Source organism: Capricornis sumatraensis, chromosome 8 (assembly GCF_032405125.1).
Source record: "Capricornis sumatraensis isolate serow.1 chromosome 8, serow.2, whole genome shotgun sequence".
Taxonomy (NCBI): domain Eukaryota; kingdom Metazoa; phylum Chordata; class Mammalia; order Artiodactyla; family Bovidae; genus Capricornis; species Capricornis sumatraensis.
In genome coordinates, this window is record NC_091076.1 from 112,279,608 (window position 1) to 112,302,580 (window position 22,973).

The 22,973-nt window shown below is 55.3% G+C and overlaps 1 protein-coding gene across 1 annotated transcript in view; it reads left to right on the plus strand.

Moving 5' to 3' along the window:
* PRKCA (protein kinase C alpha) overlaps window positions 1-22,973 on the plus strand; it is a 290,424-nt gene that overhangs the window by 222,756 nt on the left and 44,695 nt on the right. Inside the window, exons 6-8 of the mRNA XM_068978661.1 lie at window positions 14,265-14,421; window positions 15,430-15,564; window positions 15,810-15,906. Coding sequence (XP_068834762.1) covers window positions 14,265-14,421; window positions 15,430-15,564; window positions 15,810-15,906 — 389 coding nt within the window. The remainder of the gene's footprint in view (window positions 1-14,264; window positions 14,422-15,429; window positions 15,565-15,809; window positions 15,907-22,973) is intronic.

A 22,973-nucleotide genomic window follows, 5' to 3' on the forward strand; every position in this document is an offset into this window, starting at 1 on the left:
TTCCCGCATCCCGGGTGCCCCATCCCCGTGTGACCCCGCCAGCAGCTGGTAGCCCCCGTCCCCAGGCGTATCCCTTCCGCCCCCTCCACCCCTGACACTCAGAGTTCTCCCCGAGGAGAAGAGCTGTGTGCCCTCTCCCAGGGGCAGGCTGGCTCCACCCGCGCACCTCCGTCGGCTGTTGATGGGCTGTTCCAGGTGCCCGTGCAGGGGATTCTAGAGACATGGGTGCAATCCCTGGACCAGGAACATCCGCTGGAGGAGGAAATGGCAACCCACTCCAGTTTCCTTTTCTGGGAAACCCCATGGACAGAGGGGCCTGGTGGGCTACAGTCCGCAGGGTCAGAGAATGTTCCAGGACTGAGCGCACACAGGTGCGGGCGGTTCACCCCGCTCCATCAGGAGCATCTCTCACACTCGGCGCGGTTGCCTCTGTGAAGCCCCTCCGAGCGATTCATGCGTTGCCTAAGATGGGCTGCTTTCTCCTCATGCCCTCGAACCCGTCTGCCGCGTGGCTGTGTGTCTGTTGGTGCTTACGTGCTCATCTCCGCCCGCCAGACGATCAGCCTTTGAGGTGAGAGATGGCATCTTGTCTCCTGTCCCCAGTGCCTTGAATTTGTGCCTGAGATGTGTTGAGTGAATGATGATGGTGACGGAAGGGTCCAGTGGGCACAGCGTTGAGGAAAGCGACCCGGCTCTTCTCTGGCTGTGCCGGGTCCCCGCTGTGGTGCACAGGCTTCTGTGGCTGTGGCCTTAGCTGCCCTGCAGCCCGAGAGAGCTTAGTTCCCCAACCGCAGCCCCTGCATTGGAAGACGGCTTCTTGACCCCGAACCAGCGGGGACGCCCCAGAGAGGACTCAGGGTCGCACTGTGCTCCCGCATCCGAAATCTAAGCGAGTCTTACCGTCTTAGCCTTCCGTCTGAATCACATGGAAGGGATCCCGTTTTAGCCTATTTCATATAGCCATGTGACTTCTGGGATCCTTCAGAGAAACATACGTCCACCAAGAAGAGGTCAGTCTTCTCCAAGAGACGCGTCATTGCTTACAGCCTGACCGTGGTCCTAGTCCTGACCTCCCACAGTGGCAGAGCTGACCGTCCAGTGTCCACCGGCTGCCGGGCGCTTCCTGTGGACAGTCCCTCCTGCAGGCCTCCCTGGGCAGGGCCTCAGACCCGGCTTTCCACGCTGAGCACTCTGGGTGCTTGTGGGCAGCATCACGGCCAGGCTGGGGCAAGGGTCGCCAGTGTCGTTTCCTTAAGGCACCGTTTGCCTCTGTCGTAAGCAGCCCGGCCTCCAAGCTCAGAGTGACGTGGCTTCTTTCTCCTGCTGAGACGACCCCCAGTCTCTTACAGGATCCTCTGTCGGAGCCTCAGCCCTCCTTCCGCTTCGACTCCAGTGACTCCCGCCACAAAGAAGCGTTTTTAAAGGTGGGGTTTGAATGCCTGCATCCCCAGGAAGAAGAGGAGACAGACAGATCCCTGCATCCCCAGGAAGAGAGACAGATCATTTGTGCGGCCTCTCTCAAGACCACCCCTGTAGCGTACAGGGACATTGACACTGACTGAGCTGGTCATTCTTGTGCGGGATTTTAACTGCTTCTAATTACAGGATTAGCATTTAAGCACAAGATTAATTGCCATGAAATTATTGCGAGCAACTTGATCATCTTCCAGAAAGTAAATGCCTTAGCCAAGTGAGGAGTCTCTTAGAGGCTTGAAAACGGTGTCGTTTTAATCACTTCCACTGAAACGTTCTTTTAACTCTGATGGGCAGAAATGCTACGAGGATCAGGATGGGAGAGGAATGTCCCTTCTGGTTCTGTACCAGAAGGTTGGGAAACTTCAGTACCCTGTGCTGAGGAGTCATTTGGCTCCCCTCTGGAAATGTCCCCAAATGTGGAGACTTCTCCTCTCTTGATTGAGTGAATCTTCATGAGTGGGTGGTGGGAGTGCTCCACCAAGAAGCTCGAAGAGGCAGATCCTGTCTTTGGCCCAATATTAGCCTATTCTGAAGAGCCCACGTTTCCCCTCGTGTCCTGATGGACTCTGCAGGCAGCGGTGTGTGTGTGCTCCAGGCATCGGCATCGGAATGGGGCTGAGAAACCTGAGTGTGTGCAGCTCAACTTCCAGGCACCTTCCTCCACTGGGAAAGAACGCAGATTACCTGAGAAGGCTGAGATTTGGCTCCTGGGGTTGTCCTAAAACATCCCTGTAGAATAGCGCGGGGCAGGGCCACCTGCGGGAAGCTCGCTCCCAGAGTGCCCGGGGACCCGCCTTCCCGAGAAGAACAGCGCCTGTGGCTGCCACCCACCCTCCGGGGCAATTAGCGCAGGGTTTATGGTTAATTAAAGACAGTCAGGGTCTCTTTTAAAATCAAAGCAGGCATTCTTTCCACGGAATAATGAAGCGGGAACAGATGCAAGGCAAACTTCCTATAGAAGTTTTCGAGGTGGGTTGCTGAACGTGGGGAAAGTCACGGAGAGGAAGTGTGGCTTCACCAGCTTAGACCGGCTGGGCCGGGATGTCATGGAAGGAAACGCAGGCTTTGCTGAACAGCCGGGGTGGGGGCGGGGGGTGTCGGGGGTCTCTTGTTCTGGAAAACTCGCTCACTGGCAGCTCTTCCCCTTGGGGAAGTCTCTCTGCAGCTGGGCATCCACGGGCTGGGACTAGGGCTGCAGGACACGGGCATCGTTTCGGCTGTCCCCTCGCATCTCATGGGCAGCCTGGGCGACCACAAACAGGGGAGCCCAGAAGCCCAGAGGGAGCGTGTGCCAATGGGTTCCCGTCAGCCTGTGCAGCCTCACGACCTCCTCCTCACACGCCGCCTCCCCGCCCTACCTCAGACGCCCCCTCAGCCCCCGCCCCGAGAGACGGGGACCCTTGGTGATGCTCAGAACCTCAAGCTCCTGAAGGATTCCAGTTTGTTTTTGAAAAAAGAAAAATTCCTCGGCATACATCAAATGAGTAACACTCCATTAAGGAAGGATACAGGAACTTATGTTTCTAGGATCATAAAGGTTATCTGATGCAAAGAGCTGACTCACTGGTAAAGACCCTGATGCTGGGAAAGATTGAGGGCTGGAGGTGAAGGGGACGACACAGAGTGGAATGGTTGGATGGCATCACTGACTCAACGGACATGAGTTCGAGCAAGCTCAAGGAGACGGTGAAGGACTGGGCCTGGCGTGCTGCGGTCCACGGGGTTGCAAAGCACTGGACCCGGCTCAGCGGCTGAACAACAGTAAGAAGAACTCCAGCCGAGTCTGAGCAGCAGACGCCTTCAAGGGATGTCTTGTTTGCAGTGGTGGACGTTCCCACTAACAGAAGTACTTGGGTCGAAGAGGAGAGGAGGGTCCCCCCATCCACCCCCACGGCCCGGGCAGAGGCTCCGAGGAGCAGAGTTTGAAAGGCACGGACGTGGACCAGCCCTTTTCTGTTATGTTTATAAAAACCAAGGCTTAGAGAGGGAGTGGGACTATTCGGTGGGGTTTTGGGTTGTGACGGACAAGACTCAATTCCAACCCACTCTTAGAAAGCAGAGATTTTCCCCCGAGAAATTGGGTCTCTTGCGTAGCTCGTAGGCGGGGGCGCCCTGGGGCCCTGGGGCCGCCGGAGGCAGAGGCGGGCTCCGCTCACCCATCCTTCTCCAGCTGCTTCTGTCTTTTTCACGGCAAGCGTGGCTGCTTCCGCTCTGCGGGAAGCGTGGCCCCGTGTCTGCCTCTGACAGCTCCGTCTCTCCTGCGGCGTCGAGCGTGAATCCGCGGGGCCCAGGGAAGGCTGTGTTGGCTCATGGTAGGTTAAGTGCCCCCTGTGCGCCCTGGACCCTGGCTGCCGGGCGGGGCTTATCGGAGGGCAGCTGATGTGTGTGGGAAAGGGGGTGATGCTGAGCAAACAGAACGACAGGTGGCGCTACACTTCATCAGCCAGGGTCGTGCAGAAGGGTGGTCGGGGGTGGGATGGGGGTGAGAACAGGGTCTTCGGCTTTGAGGCCTTTTCCTTTGATCGTGTTGCCTGTGTGTGAAATCACTGAAGAGCAGAGACGATGTCTAGGCTTCAATATGAAACCTGTTCATGACTCACAAGTCCCTTTGGAACAAATGAACGTATTCCCAGCCTGGCTGGTCTCCAGGGACAGTCAAGGATAAAGAAAATGTTTGGACTCAGCCATGCTTGTCCAACCCCGCCACCCGGCACGTTGATCACCCCTTTTATTTGGCAGCCATGGAGCAGCGTGGAGAAGGCGGTGGCGCCTCCAGTCCTCTCGGACACGACGGAGCGCCTTCCCTGTCCCTTTTCTCTTTCATGCATTGGAGAAGGCAGTGGCGCCCACTCCAGTCCTCTCGCCTGGAGAACCCCAGGGACGGGGAGCCTGGTGGGCTGCAGTCCATGGGGTCGCACAGAGTCGGACACTACTGAGCGACTTCACTTTCACTTTTCTCTTTCATGCATTGGAGAAGGAAATGGCAGCCCACTCCAGTGTTCTTGCCTGGAGAATCCCAGGGACAGGGGAGCCTGGTGGGCTGCCGTCTATGGGGTTGCACAGAGTCGGACACAACTGAAGCGACTTAGCAGCAGCAGCAGCATAGAGCAGTGCTCCGGGCCGTGTGTCCGAGGTCCTGATGGAGAGGAGATCCTGTGACGCTGGTACCTTCTGAATCGGCCCCCTTAGGATGCAGGACGAGTGGCCCAGGAAGCACGGAGACCTGTGCTTGGGGCTGAGACCCGAACGAAGCCCCTTCACCTGCACTGTGGGCTGCTTGGCAGCACGGTCTGCAGGCCGAGAGGCTCTCCAGGTCCTGGCGGCTCTGCCCCTCTCACCCCCGCAGCTTTGCTTTCATGGAGAGTTCCAGCTGCAAGAGCGAACAGCTGGAGACATGCTAACAATGCCTCCGTGTCTTAGCTTCTCTCCGAGAAACACCAAGCTACCTGGCTTCCCTCCAGCTGGGGAAAGAAAAACAAGGCACCTTTTCCCGGCGAGTCAGCCCATCAGGCTCCCCCCACGGTCAGGAAAAGGACGTGTCCCCTGCTTGGTGTGTAAACCGTGGAGACTTCCCTCGGGCAGCAGTTGCCCTCGCCTGGCCCTCCCTGAGCCCTTAGACCTCAGATGCCCACCTCCTAGAGCCCCGTGGGGGGCAGACCCTTCCCGCCTGCGTCTCTGGACTGAGGGCGCTGGCTCTCTGGCCTCCCGCCCGCTTAACCTCCGCGTGCCTCACTGCTGTGCGGAGGTGGTGGTGGGGAGGCGCCACGGCTCAGTGGTGTGTGAAGAGCTTGGCTATTTTTCCAGATTAAAAGTTTTCCATCCAAGATCCTTGGCCCCTAGTCTTGCCTTTTTTTTGGAATTAATTTAGCCTCAAGTAGGCTCGATGCATGTGGTCGCCTTGGGAAGTTCCAAAGTGTTGACAGATGGGCTAAGTTAGAGAATGATCCCAAAGGTAGTGAGAGCATCCGGGGTTGTTTTCTCAGCTGTGGTGGAGGCGACCAGAGGCTCCGCCAGGTGAAAAGCTCATAGCCCCGACCTGGGGAGTGTAGCTAATGTTTATCTTCGGCTTCGTGTTCTCAGATTAAAGACCGCGGCGGTAGCACAGACGGAAGGGCCTCAGGGAGACGGCTCGTTGCTAAGGCCTTTGTCTCCTAAGGCTCTTGTGTTGCAGAGGCAAATACTGGTCCGAGCTCCCCAGTAGCACCTGAGGGACACGTCCCTGAGGGCATCATTTTGAGACCACTTCTGGGAACCAGGAGTGTGTGGGAGCGTCATCAATCCCTCCGGTGATGGGATCACCCTGTGGACAGCAAGGCCCTCTCCTTCCGGCAGGACCATCACTGGCCAAGCAGGTGTCACGGGTGATGCTCAGCATCGAATTCCTGATGGGGGAGCCCTGCAAAGGCCTCCTGAACGTGGGGCTCCCCCGGATGAGCCAGCAAGAGCAAATCCTGCTCAGAGCCTTGGGTAAAGGTGACGGAGAGGAGGCTGGTTTCGCTGGGCCTGGTCTCTCGCGGGTTCGGCTGCTTCAGGGTGAAGAGAGAGACAGGAGCAATAAATGGCCCCATCTCTGCCGCACTGGTGTGGGTGCTTATGGTTCTATTAGCAGCTGCCTGGGAGCCAGGCCTGACTTAATTTAATTTAATCTCCTCGGTTATTTTCAGCTCAGCTCAGTCTATTTTCAGCCCAGATGGAGGGGAAGTCATCAGATGGAGGGGGTGGCTGGGGAAGGGGCGGGGGGCTGCCTTCCATGCCCCCCAACCCAGTGGCTCAGGCTTGGCCCCTCCTCTCGAGGAGGCGAGTCCCCGATCAGGTTCTGGTCCTCATCGAGTTCCTCTCTGAGCCATCACCTTGTTGTTCTGAGTAACCGTGAACACTGAGAATAAGGGACGGAAATTTACCCGGTGACCAGGGAAAGGGCAGCTGAAGAGGAATCGCCCTCAGTGCCCCCGAACGCCCAAGGCTGTGTCACAACGTGCTGGAAATCTCCAGCAGTTTAAGTGCAGGCTGGGGCTCCTCTGGCAGCCCAGTGGTTACCACTCTGGGCTCCCAATGCAGAGGGCACGGGTTCAATCCCTGGTCAGGGAACTAGATGCCACATGGCAAAAAAAAAAAAAATATACAGGCTTGTTGCAAGGATTAGCAGAGTCGAATATGACAGGAGAAAAGGCCTCTGATCAACAGAGCAGAAGCCACGTGACTGAATGGAGAAAAGATGGCTCATTTCAGAATGTGGTTCGGAGAGTTGTCTAAACATTTGGAAGAAAAAAATTAGGAAAACTCACACTGTACACCAAAATAAATTTCCGATGGATTTAAAAGTTAAATATATTAAAAAAAAGAAAAAGGATAATTGAAGAAAACTTAAGTGAAATTTGGCTTATCTCAGGAAAGCCGAGGATTTTCTGAATGTGAAAGAAGCGGAAGGAGTGGAAAAGGAAATGCCTGACAGACTCAGCGTGAAGCCTTGAGCTCTTGTTGCTGGGAGCAGGGGGAGTGAGGGCTAGAGGGAGTCTGCAGCACCCGGGGCAGAGGGCCTTTGCCATTCCCTCACGTCTGAAGCGCTCCTGTGACCTGGTAGGAAAATGCTTTGCCACCCTATAGGGAGCTGGGACGAGGACGAAATCAAAGGAAAAGAAGCTCTAACATAGCAGGGGCAAAATAGTCAAGCCTCGAAAATGATCAAGGAGGCCACGATTCCAAGGTTATTTTCAAGTTTTATCCCCACACCCTTCATAGAGCTTTGATACGACTTCTCGGGGAGTAATTTGGCAATGCACATCAGAGTCGTGAACGGTTTTACCCCCTCCGGTCCACGGCTAGTAATAACGTGTATCCTGAGGGAAAACAGAATTTCAGATGGATGTTGACGCGGGAAGATGACCCGTTGCCACGTGATTTACACAAAGGGGAAGAATTTTAATCTACGTAGATGGCCTGAGACGGAGTCGACAAAATAGATTATGAGATGGCCAGAAAATGGGGTGCCAGCCCTCTAACATGTTTTCAAAACATACCTTGTTGTGTCCTAAAGGCAGGTTCCTAAACTGCGCTCTTCGGGAATTCCCTGGCGGTCCCCCGGTGAGGACTCCATGCTTTCACTGCCGAGGGCCCAGGTTCAATCCCTGGTCAGGGAACTAAGATCCTATAAGCCGTGTGGTGTGGCCAAAAAAAAAATTTAAAAACCAAAACAAAACAAAAAACCCCTCTGTTCCTAGACACGAACTCTATAAAAATAAATATTCCGGTGTAGATAAATGCAGAGCAAAGTGCCTGGCGGTAATAGCAGCTCTCTTACAGCAGAAGCTTAGGTGGTTTTCCTTTTCTTCTTAATACCTTTATGTTTTTAGTTTTTGAATGATGAGTATATCCATTCCTCTCATAATAAGAAAAAGAAGTCTGTCTTAAGAGCTTCTTGTTTATACAGAATCGTGTGGCTCCCATAACCTGAAAAATACTATTGCTCCAACAACCAGATTCCATTTCCTCTTGCAACTTTAAGGTCATAGAACTTTAATAGAAATTGTTATTTTCCACTAACTGGAAGAGGAAAAGTAGTGAAATATTTATGATTCTTGTCCAAGGACCAAAAGTTGCTTTTTCTCACCTCAGACCAAATTCTTGTAAGTTCTCTTTCATTTGTTTACAGGATTTTGGTGGTAGAGTTGCTGACTCAGGTTTTTTTCTGGTCTGGGGATGGCACTGGATTTCCTGGGACAGAAATTACATTCTTATCATCAGAGCATGGGCCTCGCCGGTGAGGCAGAGGGCTAACTGCATCGGCCCTGGCTCTGGAGAGGGGCGGGGAGGGCTGAGCGGGTGGAAGTTCCTGGTGCTTTTTCCCTCACCTTCGTCTTTGGCCGTAAAGAAGCAAAGATGACGAAATGTATGGGCAGCATATTCTTAGCACGCACATGTGACCAAGTGGCTTCAGTCATGTCCAGCCCTTGCGACCGCATTGTAGCCCACCAGGGTCCTCTGTCCACAGGATTCTGAGGCAAGAGCACTGCAGTGGGTTGCCATTTCCTCCTCCAAGAGATCTTTCCAACCCAGAGATCAACCCCGGTCTCCTGCGGCACCTGCATTGCAGGCGGGTTCTTCAACCACTGAGCCACAGGACGTGGAGATCAAATCCAGAATCCTGGAGGTGTCAATGCAGACGGTGTCAGCAGACAGCACGTGTGATCGGATCCGATGGAGCAAGAGACAGCCTCAGGGGCCCAGGCTGTTCTGAGTCCTGGTCCATCGTTAATTACTGAGTCAAAAATCGCTTCTTGTGGCCAATGTCACCTTGCACTTTATTCCCGAAATCCAGAGAAGTTCTGTACGGGACTTCCCTTCCCCAAGTGAGAGGGGTCCTTTCCGGATTATTTCCCCTGAAAGCTGGGGCCATGTCACGTCCTTTAAACCTCTGTGGGCCCAGTGACCCTTCCTTCCGAGCAGTTAACATTTTCTAAAACATACCGCCTGCTTTGGACCCGACTTTATTCTCCACTGAGGAGGCCTGTGAGGCTTTTCCTTGTCCGAGAGTCCCTCCGAATGGACACTTTATGAACTGCAGCCGGAGACGCGGCGTTCACTAGCTCTCCAGTCAGCTGTAGTTTCTCAGCCGAGAGAATCGCTGGGTCTCTCGCGGGTCTGGACCAGGTGCGGAGAGACGCCCCACCAGGTGGGGCCTGGAGCTGCCCCTGCTGTCAGGTTGCCCCGAGTCTCTAGACTTGAAGCTCCAGTGGGCCGGGCGAGCGGGGAGGGGAGGTTGGAGATAATGGGTCTGGCGCCAAGGTCCAGGCTGCAGCCCCGGGAGGGCTGGGGAAGGGGCAGGTCCCTGCTGGCCAAGGACGGGGCAGGGTGAACCCAGATAGGTGGAGGGCGTGGAGGCTCGGGGGTCAGGACGCAGGTCACGAGCCACAGTCGGCCACAGGGGTTCAGAGTCATCAGTATCAGAGCGGGGGCTCCCCAGTGGGGGCTGAGTGTTGGGGCCCAGCACACTGTGCTGGGTGCAGTTAACTGTTTGACACGCTCAGTGATCAGCCTGTCGGGGCCAGGCCGCGTCCCTGGGTGCGTGTGAAACCAAGCATGGAGTGTCCCCAGAACCAAGACAGAACGTTTCAGTAACAGAGCACACAGCCCATTGCCCTCGTTTCTAGGTTGGGTGCCTCCAAGATACGATGTCACTCAAGCCTCAGAAATTCTCTCTGTTCTAAAGTCACAGTGATGTGACTTAGCATCTCCTGGGCCACCTGCTGGTGACCAGACCTGTGAGCCCCCGTCCTCGGCTCCCTCCCACCTCTAGCTCCATCGCTCCTTCCGCCAGATCGAGCCTGGCCCCTTGGGGTGCCCACACGCTCATGGAGAACTGGGGGCCCAGTGGGCAACCCTCCCCTCCAAGGCCTCCCATCTAGGAGCTGCCCTGGCCGGTCTTCACTGCCCGTCTCGGGGCCGCCCTAGACCCCTGCCCACCCGCAGGGGGACGCTCCCTCCTGTGTAGACGCTGGTCCTGAAGGGTGTGGAGAAAGGAGGGTCCCTCCGTCCTTGAGGGCCGGGCGCTGAAGGCACACAGCCTGGGGCCCGCAGGCGCCCAAAGGTTGTCATAGAAACCGCAGACCTGTGCTCCAGGAGCTTGTTGCTTAAAGAGAAGGAGGACTCTGCCCAGAGCGCCCTCAGGGGCCGTGTCGCCCGGCAGTGTGGACACCTGTGGGCGCTGGGAGGGGACCCAGGTGCTTTGCCCTCTGTGCCCGGGCCTGGTGCCAGTCGAGGCGTCCCGGACCCTGCCTACCAGGTGACCTTCGGAGCCACCCGCTGGCCTGGAGCCTGGCTGGTTCTGACCCTTCCCGGGCCCGAACTCACCCGTCCACCCCTCCTGCGACCCCCACGCTGGCCAGGGCTCGTTTCTCTGATGGCTGGAGAGGCTTGACCCAGAACCAGCCCCCCTCGGCGCCATGCCCACTGCTAGACAGCTTGGCCGCCCCGACAGCATCTCGTGCCAGGGGCACTGGGTGAACCCTCCCTTTCCGGAAGCAGCCTGCGTCCCCCACCGGCTGCATTGCGGGAGTCCTGGCTCGTGGAGCAGAACCCCCTCCCCTAGGACGCGGCTCCTCCTCTCGCAGCACCTCAGAGGGGCTAAAGGCGCGGCGGGGACAGGCCTTGGGGACATGGCGTCCTCCCGGCCCACGCGGGGAGGCCCATTTGGGGCGGTGAGGGCCCAGCCCCAGGAGCTCTGAGAGTCATCTTGTTTGGCCCAAGGGTCTTGGCCTACGCGGTGAAGGGACGAATCCAGAGGAGGGCGGACGTTCCCGGTTAATACCAGGTGGACCCTCAGTCCCGTCCGTCACAGGCGTCCTGATGAGAGAGGTGTGGTGGGGGGTCTGACACACAGGAGAGGCGGCCTGGGGGCTGAGCAGAGGCTGGAGAGACGTGGCCGCCAGCCCGGTGAGGCTGCGAGACGCAGGGCAGGTTCTTCCCTGGAGCCTCTGGCCAGAACGTGGTCCTGCCAGCACTTTGAGGTTTTCTTTTTTCACTTTTAGTTTTATTTTTTTAACACCCAAACTGTTCTGTATTGGGGTTTGGCCGATCAACAGTATGATAGCTTCCGATGCACAGTCAGGGACTCAGCCATCCAACTCCCCTCCCATCCAGGCTGGCAGACAGCATGGAGCAGAGTTCCCTCTGCTGTACAGCAGGTTTTCCAACACCTTGATTTTATCCCGGTAATTCTGACATTGGCCTCCAGACCTGTGGGAATAAATCTCTGTTATTTTAGGCCACCGAGTTTGTAGTCATGTGTCCCAGCAGCCACAGGAAGCTGATCCTGCTGGACCCACAGGACAAGGACACCTGCAGGAGAAGCTGGAGGTCATCCCTGCCCTCCTCCAAGGCAGGACGTTCTTCCCCGCACCCCACTCGCTGTGGGGCGGGGGCGGGGTTGGAGGAGCCTGCCCCGCCACCGGACCTCAACCTCTTATGGACCAGAGCTCCCCTCTCACCCCGTTCACCGTGTTTCTCCAGCATGAGGCTGGCGGATGCTCATTGGGCTGAAAAAAAGAAAATGAAAATACAGCCCGCCCGCCAGGCTCTTGTGGTGCACACGAGGGATATTTCAAGGGTTACTGGCATGGGCGGGGCGGGGGGGGGGCGGCCACCGAACACGATTTGGATGCGCGTCATCCTGCTTTGTTGAATGTCACTCACCCTCATTCCAGGATTTGTTTTTGTGATCTTAAAAACATCTCTGCCTTTGAGCACAGTTACCCAGCTCGCGGCACACCCACGGCAGCTGTCTCTCCTCCCTGTGTTTTCCTGGTGCCGTTTGTCCTAGAATTAGCGTCACACACAAAGCTTCACTCCTGCGTGTGCGTGGGCACAGCGCCCATGGCCTCCTGGGCCAGGAGCAATGGATGCTCTCGGGCCCGAGTCTTGTTGACGTGTCATCTCATGGGGTCTGGGCACCAGCCTGTCGCTTCTTAGGCTATCAGCCGGTCTCTGAGGCCCTGCCGTAGAGATTACTTGGCAACCAGAACACCCCAACCACTGAATGATTTTAGAATCGCACCCCTGAGAAAGAAGGCTGAGTGCTGAATAACTGATGCTTTTGAACTGTGGTGCTGGAGAAGACTCTTGAGAGTCCCTTGGACTGCAAGGAGATCCAACCAGTCCATCCTAAAGGAGATCAGTCCTGGGTGTTCATTGGAAGAACTGATGTTGAAGCTGAAACTCCAGTACTCTGGCCACGTGATGTGAAGAGCTGACTCACTGGAAAAGACCCTGATGCTGGGAAAGATTGGGGGCAGGAAGGAGAAGGGGACAGCAGGATGAGATGGTTGGATGGCATCACCGACTCGATGGACATGGGTTTGGGTGGACTCTGGGGGTTGGTGATGGACAGGGAGGCCTGGCGTGCTGCGGTTCATGGGGTCGTAAAGAGTCGGGCACGACTGAGCGACTGGACTGAACTGGACTGAACTGGCCACCGCACTCACACCTCTCAGTCGGGTGGAGTGAGCCCTTGGGCCCCTCCCGTTCTCCACGGGAGCGCTTCGTTTTTAAGCCCGAATTTGTCGTCTCTTGTGATACTCGGGTCGCTTTTTAGGCGAGCAGACCTCCTGTAGACCTGGGTCCCGCTTCCCCGGCGGTCAGGGCCCCTGGAGCCTCCTGTCTCAGTGAAGACCGTGCTGGGGCTGCGGCCGAGGCTGGGACTCCCGTCCAGGGCGCCGCGCGAGCTCGCGTCCTGCCGTCTGTTCTTGTCTGCCGCCCCCAAGCCGCCGACAGCAGAGGGCGCTGTGTCCGCGTGCCTCCGTCTCCTCCTCCGGGCCTCCTCGCCGCGGGAGACGCGGCCCCGCGGGCTGATCTGCAGGAAGCGCCGGCGGCTCCTGAGCTGCAGCTCCCGGCACTTGGGGTGACAGGACGGAGGTCTGTCTGGGAAGCGGGTCACGGCGCGGCCGGGCCGGGCGCCTGCCTCTGTCCTGGGCGCTCTCGGCTGCGCGAGGTTAGGTGCTGTCTCATGGGAGAGTGGCTGGAGGGGCCGGCGGAGCACGAGGGACACACGGCCGGCTGCTCTGCGGCGGTCACTCGGGGCCGGCCCGCCGCGCCTCGGACGCGGAGCAGGTCACTAGAGCGTGGCCACACGGTCACCTTCCCGTGCCACGGCTTCTGGGCAAGGGCGGTGCCAGCCCTTGGCGGGTCTGCAGGCACCCACGCAGCGCTCGTCTCTGCCCTCTGCCCTCTGCCCTCGGGGCCCCACCTGAACATCCGGTGTCTTTAGCCCCTTTCACCTGTCCTTCCCTCCCGCCGCCCGCCGCCCACACTGGCACCGTCTTCTGAAATTCTTCTAAACTTCTCCTTTGACAGTCACACTAACCGTCTGTTGATGGGCTGGAGAGTGGATCTTGCCAGCTTCCCCACAGTACCACCTGGAAGCCCCCTCCCTCCGCCCAGTTGTGACTCGGTTGGTGAAGCCAAGGCCGCCGTCCAGGGGCCGCGCTGTGAGAGCTGCTGGGCTGAGAGTCTGGCCCCAGGGAGATGTGTCCCTGTGGCGTCCAGCTGACTGGGGGCCCCAGAGCTTTTAGCTGCGCTGAGCGGGAGAGTGAGGAAGGCCCCCAGGCATGGTGGACGTGGCCGTGGTCCCTTCTTGTCAGACCGATGGGTGATTGACAGGTGTCAGCGTCGGCCCTCCCGCACAGGCGCCTCCATCGGCTGCTCCGTGGAGCTGCCCCTCTGCGGGCGACGCGGCCTTGTCTCCACTTTAGTTTCCATTTGCTTCTCCATCTCGAGTGGGCACTGGGGCCACCCAGGGTCTTGGGAAAGGTCTGAGTCTTCCCCCTGGGTCAGCCCCCCTCCCACGCAGTCCTCCTGCACAGCGGGTTAGAAGCCACCAGCCTCTACAGAGGAAAGAGACGACTTCTTGTAGGGTTCCAGTGCCGCCGCGTGTGGGCTAGCCTGCTGGCTGCTCAGGCGGGAGGCCGACCAGCTCTCCCGGCTGGGGGTGGTGGTGGGGAGGGTGTTAGGATGCAGGCTCTGCTTCCTCAGGTTTGGGCGGCAACCCCGGTGTCACAGATGCTGCTGGACCAGGCCAGTGCTGAGTCCCCAGGCTTGACCGCTGGGTCCCCCAGGCCCACTGCCCGTGGTGGGCAGTGGCAGCGGGCAGCTTCTCTCGTGGCGAGGGCCAGAGCCTCCTCCCCCGCTTCAGCACCGTCGTGACGTCTCTCGAGTGGCCGGGTCCTGATGCGGGTCGCTCCACAGTGTGGGCAGTTCTCCTTTTGCAACCTGGGATCTTTCTTCTTCTCTCTTTGCAGTACGAGACGCGAAAAACCTAATCCCTATGGATCCGAATGGGCTTTCAGATCCCTATGTGAAGCTGAAGCTTATTCCTGACCCCAAGAACGAGAGCAAACAAAAAACCAAGACCATCCGCTCCACGCTGAACCCCCAGTGGAATGAGACCTTCACGTTGTGAGTTGGACCCCTCTTCCTGATGTTTTTCCTCCTTCACATTGTGAGCAGGGATGAGCTGGGCTTATTATAAACGTCTTTAAACATCCATTCATCCCTAAGCTCTTCTCCCACGGCTGCTGGCGACGTAGCTGCAGTCACCCTTGGTTGATGGATAGAAACTCAGTTTACCAAGACTTATACATAATGCCCCAAGTTAGCATCAGTAACTCCTGTACAAAAAATTCTCTCACATTTCAGATGTAAGAGCAAGCCCTCTTGGTTGAGTTCAGTTTTTTGGGGGCTGGTTAGAGGAGGCTGTAGATAAGAGTTTGAACAATAGTTTTTAAAACAAGGAATAAGTGAGTAGCCATCGAAGCCGATGTCGCCACTGAAATGGGAAGGTCATCTTTCCATCTAAGCAGGGAAGGCTTTCTGGGGAAGGTGACATTTAAAGTGGGCCTGAAAGGAGTGGAAAGATTTTGGAAACAGAGATGGGACGGGGGAGAGAAGGGAGGAAAGGTTGGGGAGTGGAGGCCTGAGTAAGTCAGGAGCAAGAAGGCTGTGAGCACAGCTGAGCACAAGCAAGGGGCCCTCTCTGCGAATGAGGACACAGGAAGCGCTTGTCTGTCACACCCAGACGTAGAGACCAGAGGCTGTCCGGCCTGCTCTGGGAGGGGCTGGACCGTAAATGGTTTAGGCCTTATGGGTCATCCAGTCTCTGTTGCAGGTACTGTTCTGGATTCTGACCTGCCATAGCCAAATGTGTCCAGACAAATAGCCATGACTATTTCAATAAAACTTTATTTACACACACAAGCAGTGGGCCTGACTTGCTCACGGCTTATGGCTCGCTAACCTCTTGTCGAGAGCTTTGGTTCCCGAGGGGCTGGCACTTTGCTGATGATGGAGAGCCACAGGAAGAGAACTGAATACACTGTTCCCTTAATCTCAGACTCAGACCTCGAGCCTGTGGTGTCACCCCTTAAACCACATCAAGATAACCCCTGCGTACGTGTTCTTTGACAGCAAATTAAAACCTTCTGATAAAGACCGGCGGCTGTCCGTGGAGATCTGGGACTGGGATCGAACTACACGGAACGACTTCATGGGGTCCCTTTCCTTTGGGGTCTCGGAGCTGATGAAGATGCCGGCCAGCGGATGGTGAGGAAGGCTGAGTGTGTCTGTGTGAGCCAAAAGTTAATTGTCTCAAAACATTAGTGCTCTCAGAGATTCAGAAGACGAGCGGGCTTAAGTCCAGAGAGACCATTGAGTGTGAAGTTTCCCGGGTCCTGGCTCCCCAGTGAGCGCATTTCAAAACCAGCTGGACTGGAGCCTGGGGGTGGGGGTGATGTTGAACCCGGTCTTGCCGGCACAGTCTCACCCCCCTCTGCCCCATGTCTCTGAAGGTACAAGCTGCTGAACCAAGAGGAGGGTGAGTACTACAACGTGCCGATCCCCGAAGGCGACGAGGAAGGCAACGTGGAGCTCAGGCAGAAATTCGAGGTAAGACAGCAGCGTGAGCGAACCATCTATCTGTTCAGAAAGTCTCACTTCAGGAAGGGCCAGATGGTTGTGGTCACTGGGCTGGAAGGCAAAAGTCATTTGAATGTTAATCTTTGTCCTTATCTAAAGGCATAGGTGTTGCGTCATCGCCTTGCTTTGCAGGCTGTTGACACTCTGGCTGTTATCCTTAGAGCACGGAGACTGGGAACAGCCCTGCAGAGAGCGGCTGGTTCCTGCACAGGGAGCCGGTCTGGCGTCAGCGGGGAGATGGGCAGGCCCGAGGCTTCTCCAGGCGGCAGCGTCCTTGGGTGTGACTGGCGGGCCAGCATCTCCCTTGTCTCTGCAGATCTCTAGGGAGGGAGCTCCTTCTCCGCACCCCGGTGCACGCCGCCTTCTGCCCCGGCGGTGCCTCCCTCTCTTCCCTCCTCCCTGTTCACCCCCGCTTCTCTCTCCTCACCTGGCGTCTCAGCTCTTAGTGCAGCTTCTGTTCTAAGCACCTGCCTTATGCTCCATTTCTTGCCATTTCTCCAGTCACCTGTGTGTTGGTTGTTCGAAGGACCCGTGTAGTAGCTGATTGTCTCTGCACCAGGCTCACAGGGGCTTCCCTGGGGGCTCAGACGGTAAAGAATCCGCCTGCAGTGCAGGAGACAGGGGTCAATCCCTGGATCAGGAAGATTCCCTGGAGGAGGGCATGGCAGCCCACTCCAGTATTCTTGGACTTCCCTGGTGGCTCAGACAGTAAAAAATATGCCTGCAGTGCAGGAGACTCGGGTGTGATCCCTGGGTCAGGAAGATCCCCTGGAGGAGGGCATGGCAGCCCACTCCAGTATTCTTGCCTGGAGAATCCCGTGGACAGAGGAGTCTGGCGGGCTGCCGTCCATGGGGTCGCAGAGAGTTGGACACGACTGAGCATCCGAGCAGTCACACACACCTGACTCGTTAGCTGTGAAGCTTCCCCTTCCTTGGGCAGCTCCCAGGCCCTAGAGATGTTCCGACGTGCACGCACATGCGGGCACAGAGACCCTGCACGGCCGGTGCCCGTGGGTCCCTCCTCCTGCTGTTGTTTCTTCTCCCAAATATATTCCGTCCCAAAGAAGCGTACAGGTCATACCTGCCGGTTGGAATGGGTTCTGAAGGATGTAAAACACAGAATGTTCACAGTGGTCTGGCACTGCTGTCATTGTTCAGTTGCTCGGTCGTGTCCGACTCTGTGACCCCAGGGACTGCAACACGCCAGGCTCCTCTGTCCTTCACTGTCTCCAGGAGCTTGCTCAAATTCAGGTGCGTTGAGTTGATGATGCCATCCAGCCATCTCATCCTCTGTTGCCCCCTTCTCCCCGCTACCTCAATCTTTCCCAGCATCACGGCCTTTTCCAGTGAGTCAGCTCTTCGCATCAGGTGGCCGAAGTATTGGAGCTTTAGCTTCAGCATCAGTCCTTCCAGTGAATATTCAGGGTCGATTTCCTTTAAGATGGACTGGTTGGATCTCCTTGCAGTCCAAGGGACTCTCAAGAGTCTTCTCCAGCACCACAGTTCTAAAGCATCAGTTCTGCTGGGTTCAGCCTTCTTTGTGGTCCCACTGATCACTGACATCTGGTTAGGAGGCTGCTGACGGCAGGCACTTGCGGGCAGGGCTGGGCGCCATCGGGAGCGTGGAGGACGGGGTCTGGAGGGCGCCCTGCGGGCCCGTGGGTCTGGAGGGCGCTCTGCGGGCTGTGGGTCTGGAGGCCCACACACCACTGGCAGGACCGCCCCAGGGACGGCAGATGCCTGGGGATCACAGGTGTGTCGGCTTCTGTTTATCCTGGGGAAACATTTTGAGATTATCCTTGTTACTGATGAACAAAATTTGATCCAGTTATGATGAGAGTTAAGGCGTTTAATCACTGCCCTTGAGTTGTCTGTGGAAAGAAAGCAGGCATTCTCTGTTTATTGCTGTTGAAACTGGATTTTCCAAAAGCCTCCATTGTCTTTGAAGACGTTAGCTAATTCAGGATATTCTTCAGATGGGGGGAGAAAATGGTTCATTGGAGACCCCCAACAAAGTGTAGCTGTGTGTTGGTTTGATCAGGCCTGCCGGTGTTACCATGGAAACCTGAGTACTTTCCGATGACCTTTTGGACACAAAACAGAAAATCTGCGTGCCTCATTATGGACTCTGCTTTCTTCCCCCAGATGGCTTCCTTAATTACTTCCTGAGCTGTGTGATGTTCCGGGAGGGGTGGATCTGTAAAGTGCACATCAGTGGGGAGAGGTTTGTTTTCCTCCTGGTGCTTCAGCTCTTAGAGGCAGAGCCTTAAACTGAAGTGGGATGAGGCTCAGTGTTGGAAATCATTTTCTCACCCCTGTTCGAGCATCGTCAACAGGGATTAACGCTGCTCCTCAGCAGAGCAGACCCCAGGGCAGACTGAAGGACGCTGCACAGAATTTCTAACATTCTGGGTGGGGGGAGCGCACGCGTTTACGTGACTGCACCGCGGCGTGTTTTCAGGGGTGTGCCGTGGGCTACACCCGTCTCAGAACTCGCCTGTGCCCTGTGCTAAAGGCCCTCCCCTGTGTCTCAGGCTCGCCAACCCCCGCCCCGAACCTTACATCACCCTCCAGCCCTGTGCCCCCTTGCTGGGCACACCTGTCCGTGTGTTATCTCCACATGGATCCAGAGAGGAGCCTCGGGTTCTGCTGTGAAGGCTCTGGACTCTAAACTTCAGGCCCCACGAGGAATCCATGTCTCCCGGTCACTTGCCCGCATCGGGGAGGGTGCCTGAGCTCGTGTCAGGGGGGAAGCTGTCGGGGCTGAGTCTGCTCTGTAGCCCAGGGCCTGCCTCCGTTTACACAGCCAGGTGCCTCAAGCACTTGGGTGAACAAACCGATTCACGCGATGAGCGTGGTCACGCCTGGAGATGAACCAGCTCCTTTCTCAGAAAGGGGGAATTCTGGAAATTTCCATGCAGTGAACGCTGCATCTTCTCAGTGCCAAGCACCACCTGTGGGGATAGAGGCTTTAGACGGGGGCTCCCCTGCTGGCCCAGTGGCTAAGAATCCGCCTGCCAGTGTGGGGGACCCGGGTCAGTCCCTGGTCCGGGAGGATCCCACGTGCTGTGGAGCAGCTGAGCCCGGGCCCTCCAGCCTGTGCTTTGCAGCGAGAGAAGCCTCCCCCGGAGACAGCCCACCCACAGCTGGGGAGCAGCCCCCGCTCGCTGGAACCAGAGAAAGTTCTCAAGCAAAGACCCAGCACAGGCAAAAATGAATGAAATTTCTTTTTTAAAAAAGACGGACTTCAGACTGGCTCCCGAGGACACAGCGAGCATGAACGGGTTGGAACCTGCCCGACTCCCCAGCGCGCGCAGGTGACATCCTGGCCTCACAGGAGGCAAGCAGGCCTCCTCCCAGCCCCCACCCCGCAGCTGACCCAGCTGGGCAGGGCTGACTGTGGCCTCGGCAAGGTTCTTACTGGGGCCCGGCCCTCGCCCCAACCCATCCTCCCTGCTGAGGAGGCGTGGCTCGCTCGGCGGGGGCGGGGCCTCGGGGGCTGCAGGACACGGGCCCAGGAGCCTGAGGCCAGGAGCTTGGGGCTTGGCTTCGCTTCCAGTGATGGCTTTTGCTTCCACGGATGAGGCCTCCTTTCCACTGAAGACCTGGGCCTCGCTTGTGCCCCTTCCCTGGGCGTCAGAGCAACAGATGCGGCCGCAGAGCCTGGGACCAGGAGCTCAGCGAGTTCAGCAGCTGGCGTGCCTTCAGCACTCATTGAAAACCAGCTCGCTGGCGTTTGGGCTCCTACTCTGACCTTGTCCACCTGGAGTAGGGGTGTGCGTCCTCCCGATCCCCACCCCGATCTGGGCTGCGGTCCAGGCAGGTTCCCTCCAGACTCTGGGACTGGCTGAGTCACTGCATAAGCCTTGCCTTTGATTTTTTTTAAAGCAATTTGGGCTGTTTTGCTATATCCAAGCTTGGAACAGCTTAGAGTTCTTTCTGGGTCCATTTAAGTCTAAGAATAACTGCCCAGTGACTGCATGGCAACTGTATAGAAGCTTCTCTGCTGGAGGATTTTTGCCTCCTATTCCAGGTGCAGGTGGGAGGTTCAGTTCAGTTCAGGTTAGTTACTCAGTCCTGTCCAGCTCTTTGCAACCCCATGGACCACAGCACGTCAGGCCTCCCTGTCCATCACCAACCCCCAGAGTTCACCCAAATTCATGTCCATGGAGTCTGTGATGCCATCCAACCATCTCATCCTCTGTCGTCCCCTTCTCCTGCCCTCAATCTTTCCCAGCATCAGGGTCTTTTCAAATGAGTCAGTTCTTCGCATCAAGTGGCCAAAGTATTGAAGCTTCACCTTTAGCATCAGTCCTTCCAATGAACACCCAGGACTGATCTCCTTTAGAATGGACTGGTTGGATCTCCTTGCAGTCCAAGGGACTCTCAAGAGTCTTCTCCAACACCGCAGTTCAAAAGCATCAATTCTTCGGCGCTCAGCTTTCTTCACAGTCCAAATCTCACATCCATACATGACCACAGGAAAAACCATAGGCTTGACTAGACGGACCTTTGTTGACAAATAAAGTCTCTGCTTTTGAATATGCTGTCTAGGTTGGTCATAACTTTCCTTCCAAGGAGTAAGCGTCTTTTAATTTCATGGCTGCAGTCACCATCTGCAGTGATTTTGGAGCCCAAATAATAAAGTCTGACACTATTTCCACTGTTTCCCCATCTGTTTCCCATGAAGCGATGGGACCAGATTCCATGATCTTCGTTTTCTGAATGTTGAGCTTTAAGCCAACTTTTTCACTCTCCTCTTTCACTTTCATCAAGAGGCTTTTTAGTTCCTCTTCACTTTCTGCCATAAGGGTGGTGTCATGTGCATATCTGAGGTTATTGATATTTCTCCCGGCAATCTTGATTCCAGCTTGTGCTTCTTCCAGCCCAGCATTTCTCGTGATATACTCTGTGTATAAGTTAAATAAGCAGGGTGACAATATACAGCCTTGACGTACTCCTTTTCCTATCTGGAACCAGTCTGTTGTTCCATGTCCAGTTCTAACTGCTGCTTCCTGACCTGCATACAGATTTCTCAAGAGGCAAGTCAGATGGTCTGGTATTCCCATCTCTTTCAGAATTTTCCACAGTTTGTTGTGACCCACGCAGTCAAAGGCTTTGGCATAGTCCATAAAGCAGAAATAGATGTTTTTCTGGAACTCTCTTGCTTTTTTGATGATCCAAGGGATGTTGGCAATTTGATCTCTGGTTCCTCTGCCTTTTCTAAAACCAGCTTGACCAGCTGGAAGTTCACGATTCACACATTGCTGAAGCCTGGCTTGGAGAATTTTGAGCATTACTTTACTAGCGTGTGAGATGAGTGCAATTGTGCGGTAGTTTGAGCATTCTTTGGCATTGCCTTTGTTTGGGATTAGGATGAAAACTGACCTTTTCAAGTCCTGTGGCCACTGCTGAGTTTTCCAGATTTGCTGGCATATTGGGTGCAGCACTTTCACAGCATCATCTTTCAGGATTTGAAACAGCTCAACTGGAATGCCATCACCTCCACTAGCTTTGTTCATAGTGATGCTTTCTAAGGCCCACTTGACTTCACATTCCAGGATGTCTGGCTCTAGGTGAGTGATCACACCATCGTGATTATCTGGGTCATGAAGATCTTTTTTGTACAGTTCTTCTGTGTATTCTTGCCACCTCGTCTTAATATCTTCTGCTTCTGTTAGGTCCATACCATTTCTGTCCTTTATTGAGCCCATTTTTGCATGAAATGTTCCCTTGGTATCTCTGATTTTCTTGAAGAGATCTCTAGTCTTTCCCATTCTGTTGTTTTCCTCTATTTCTTTGCACTCATCACTGAGGAAGGCTTTCTTATCTCTCCTTGCTATTCTTTGGAACTCTTCAATCAGATGCTTATATCTTTCCTTTTCTCCTTTGCTTTTTGCTTCTCTTCTTTTCACAGCTGTTTGTCAGGCCTCCCCAGACAGCCATTTTGCTTTTTTGCATTTCTTTTCCATGGGGATGGTCTTGACCCCTGTCTCCTGTACAATGTCATGAACCTCATTCCATAGTTCATCAGGCACTCTATCTATCAGATCTAGGCCCTTAAATCTATTTCTCACTTTCACTGTGTAATCATAAGGGATTTGATTTAGATCATACCTGAATGGTCTAGTGGTCTTCCCCACTTTCTTCAATTTAAGTCTGAATTTGGCAATAAGGAGTTCATGATCTGAGCCACAGTCAGCTCCCGGTCTTGTTTTTGCTGACTGTATAGAGGTTCTCCATCTTTGGCTGCAAAGAATATAATCAGTCTGATTTCGGTGTTGACCATCTGGTGATTCCATGTGTAGAGTCTTCTCTTGTGTTGTTGGAAGAGGGTGTTTGCTATGACCAGTGCATTGTCTTAGCAAAACTCTATTAGCCTTTGCCCTGCTTCATTCCGTATTCCAAGGCCAAATTTGCCTGTTACTCCAGGTGTTTCTTGACTTGCTACTTTTGCATTCCAGTCCCCTATAATGAGAAGGACATCTTTTTGGGATGTTAGTTCTAAAAGGTCTTGTAGGTCTTCATAGAACCATTCAACTAAAGCTTCTTCAGCGTTCCTGGTTGGGGCATAGACTTGGATTACTGTGATATTGAATGGTTTGCCTTGGAAACGAACAGAGAGGTCAGTAAGTCAGTTCAGTCGCTCAGTCGTGTCCAACTCTTTGCGACCCCATGAATTGCAGCACACCAGGCCTCCCTGTCCATCACCAACTCCCGGAGTTCACCCAAACTCACCTCCATCAAGTCGGTAATGCCATACAGCCATCTCATCCTCTGTCGTCCCCTTCTCCTCCTGCCCCCAATCCCTCCCAGCATCAGGGTCTTTTCCAATGAGTCAACTCTTCACATCAGGTGGCCAAAGTATTGGAGTTTCTGCTTTAGCATCAGTCCTTCCAATAAACACCCAGGACTGATCTCTTTTAGAATGGACTGGTTGGATCTCCTTGCAGTCCAAGGGACTCTCAGGAGTCTTCTCCAACACCACAGTTCTGGTGGTAAGTGGGTGTGGTTTTACTTTCTTTTACGAATAGCAG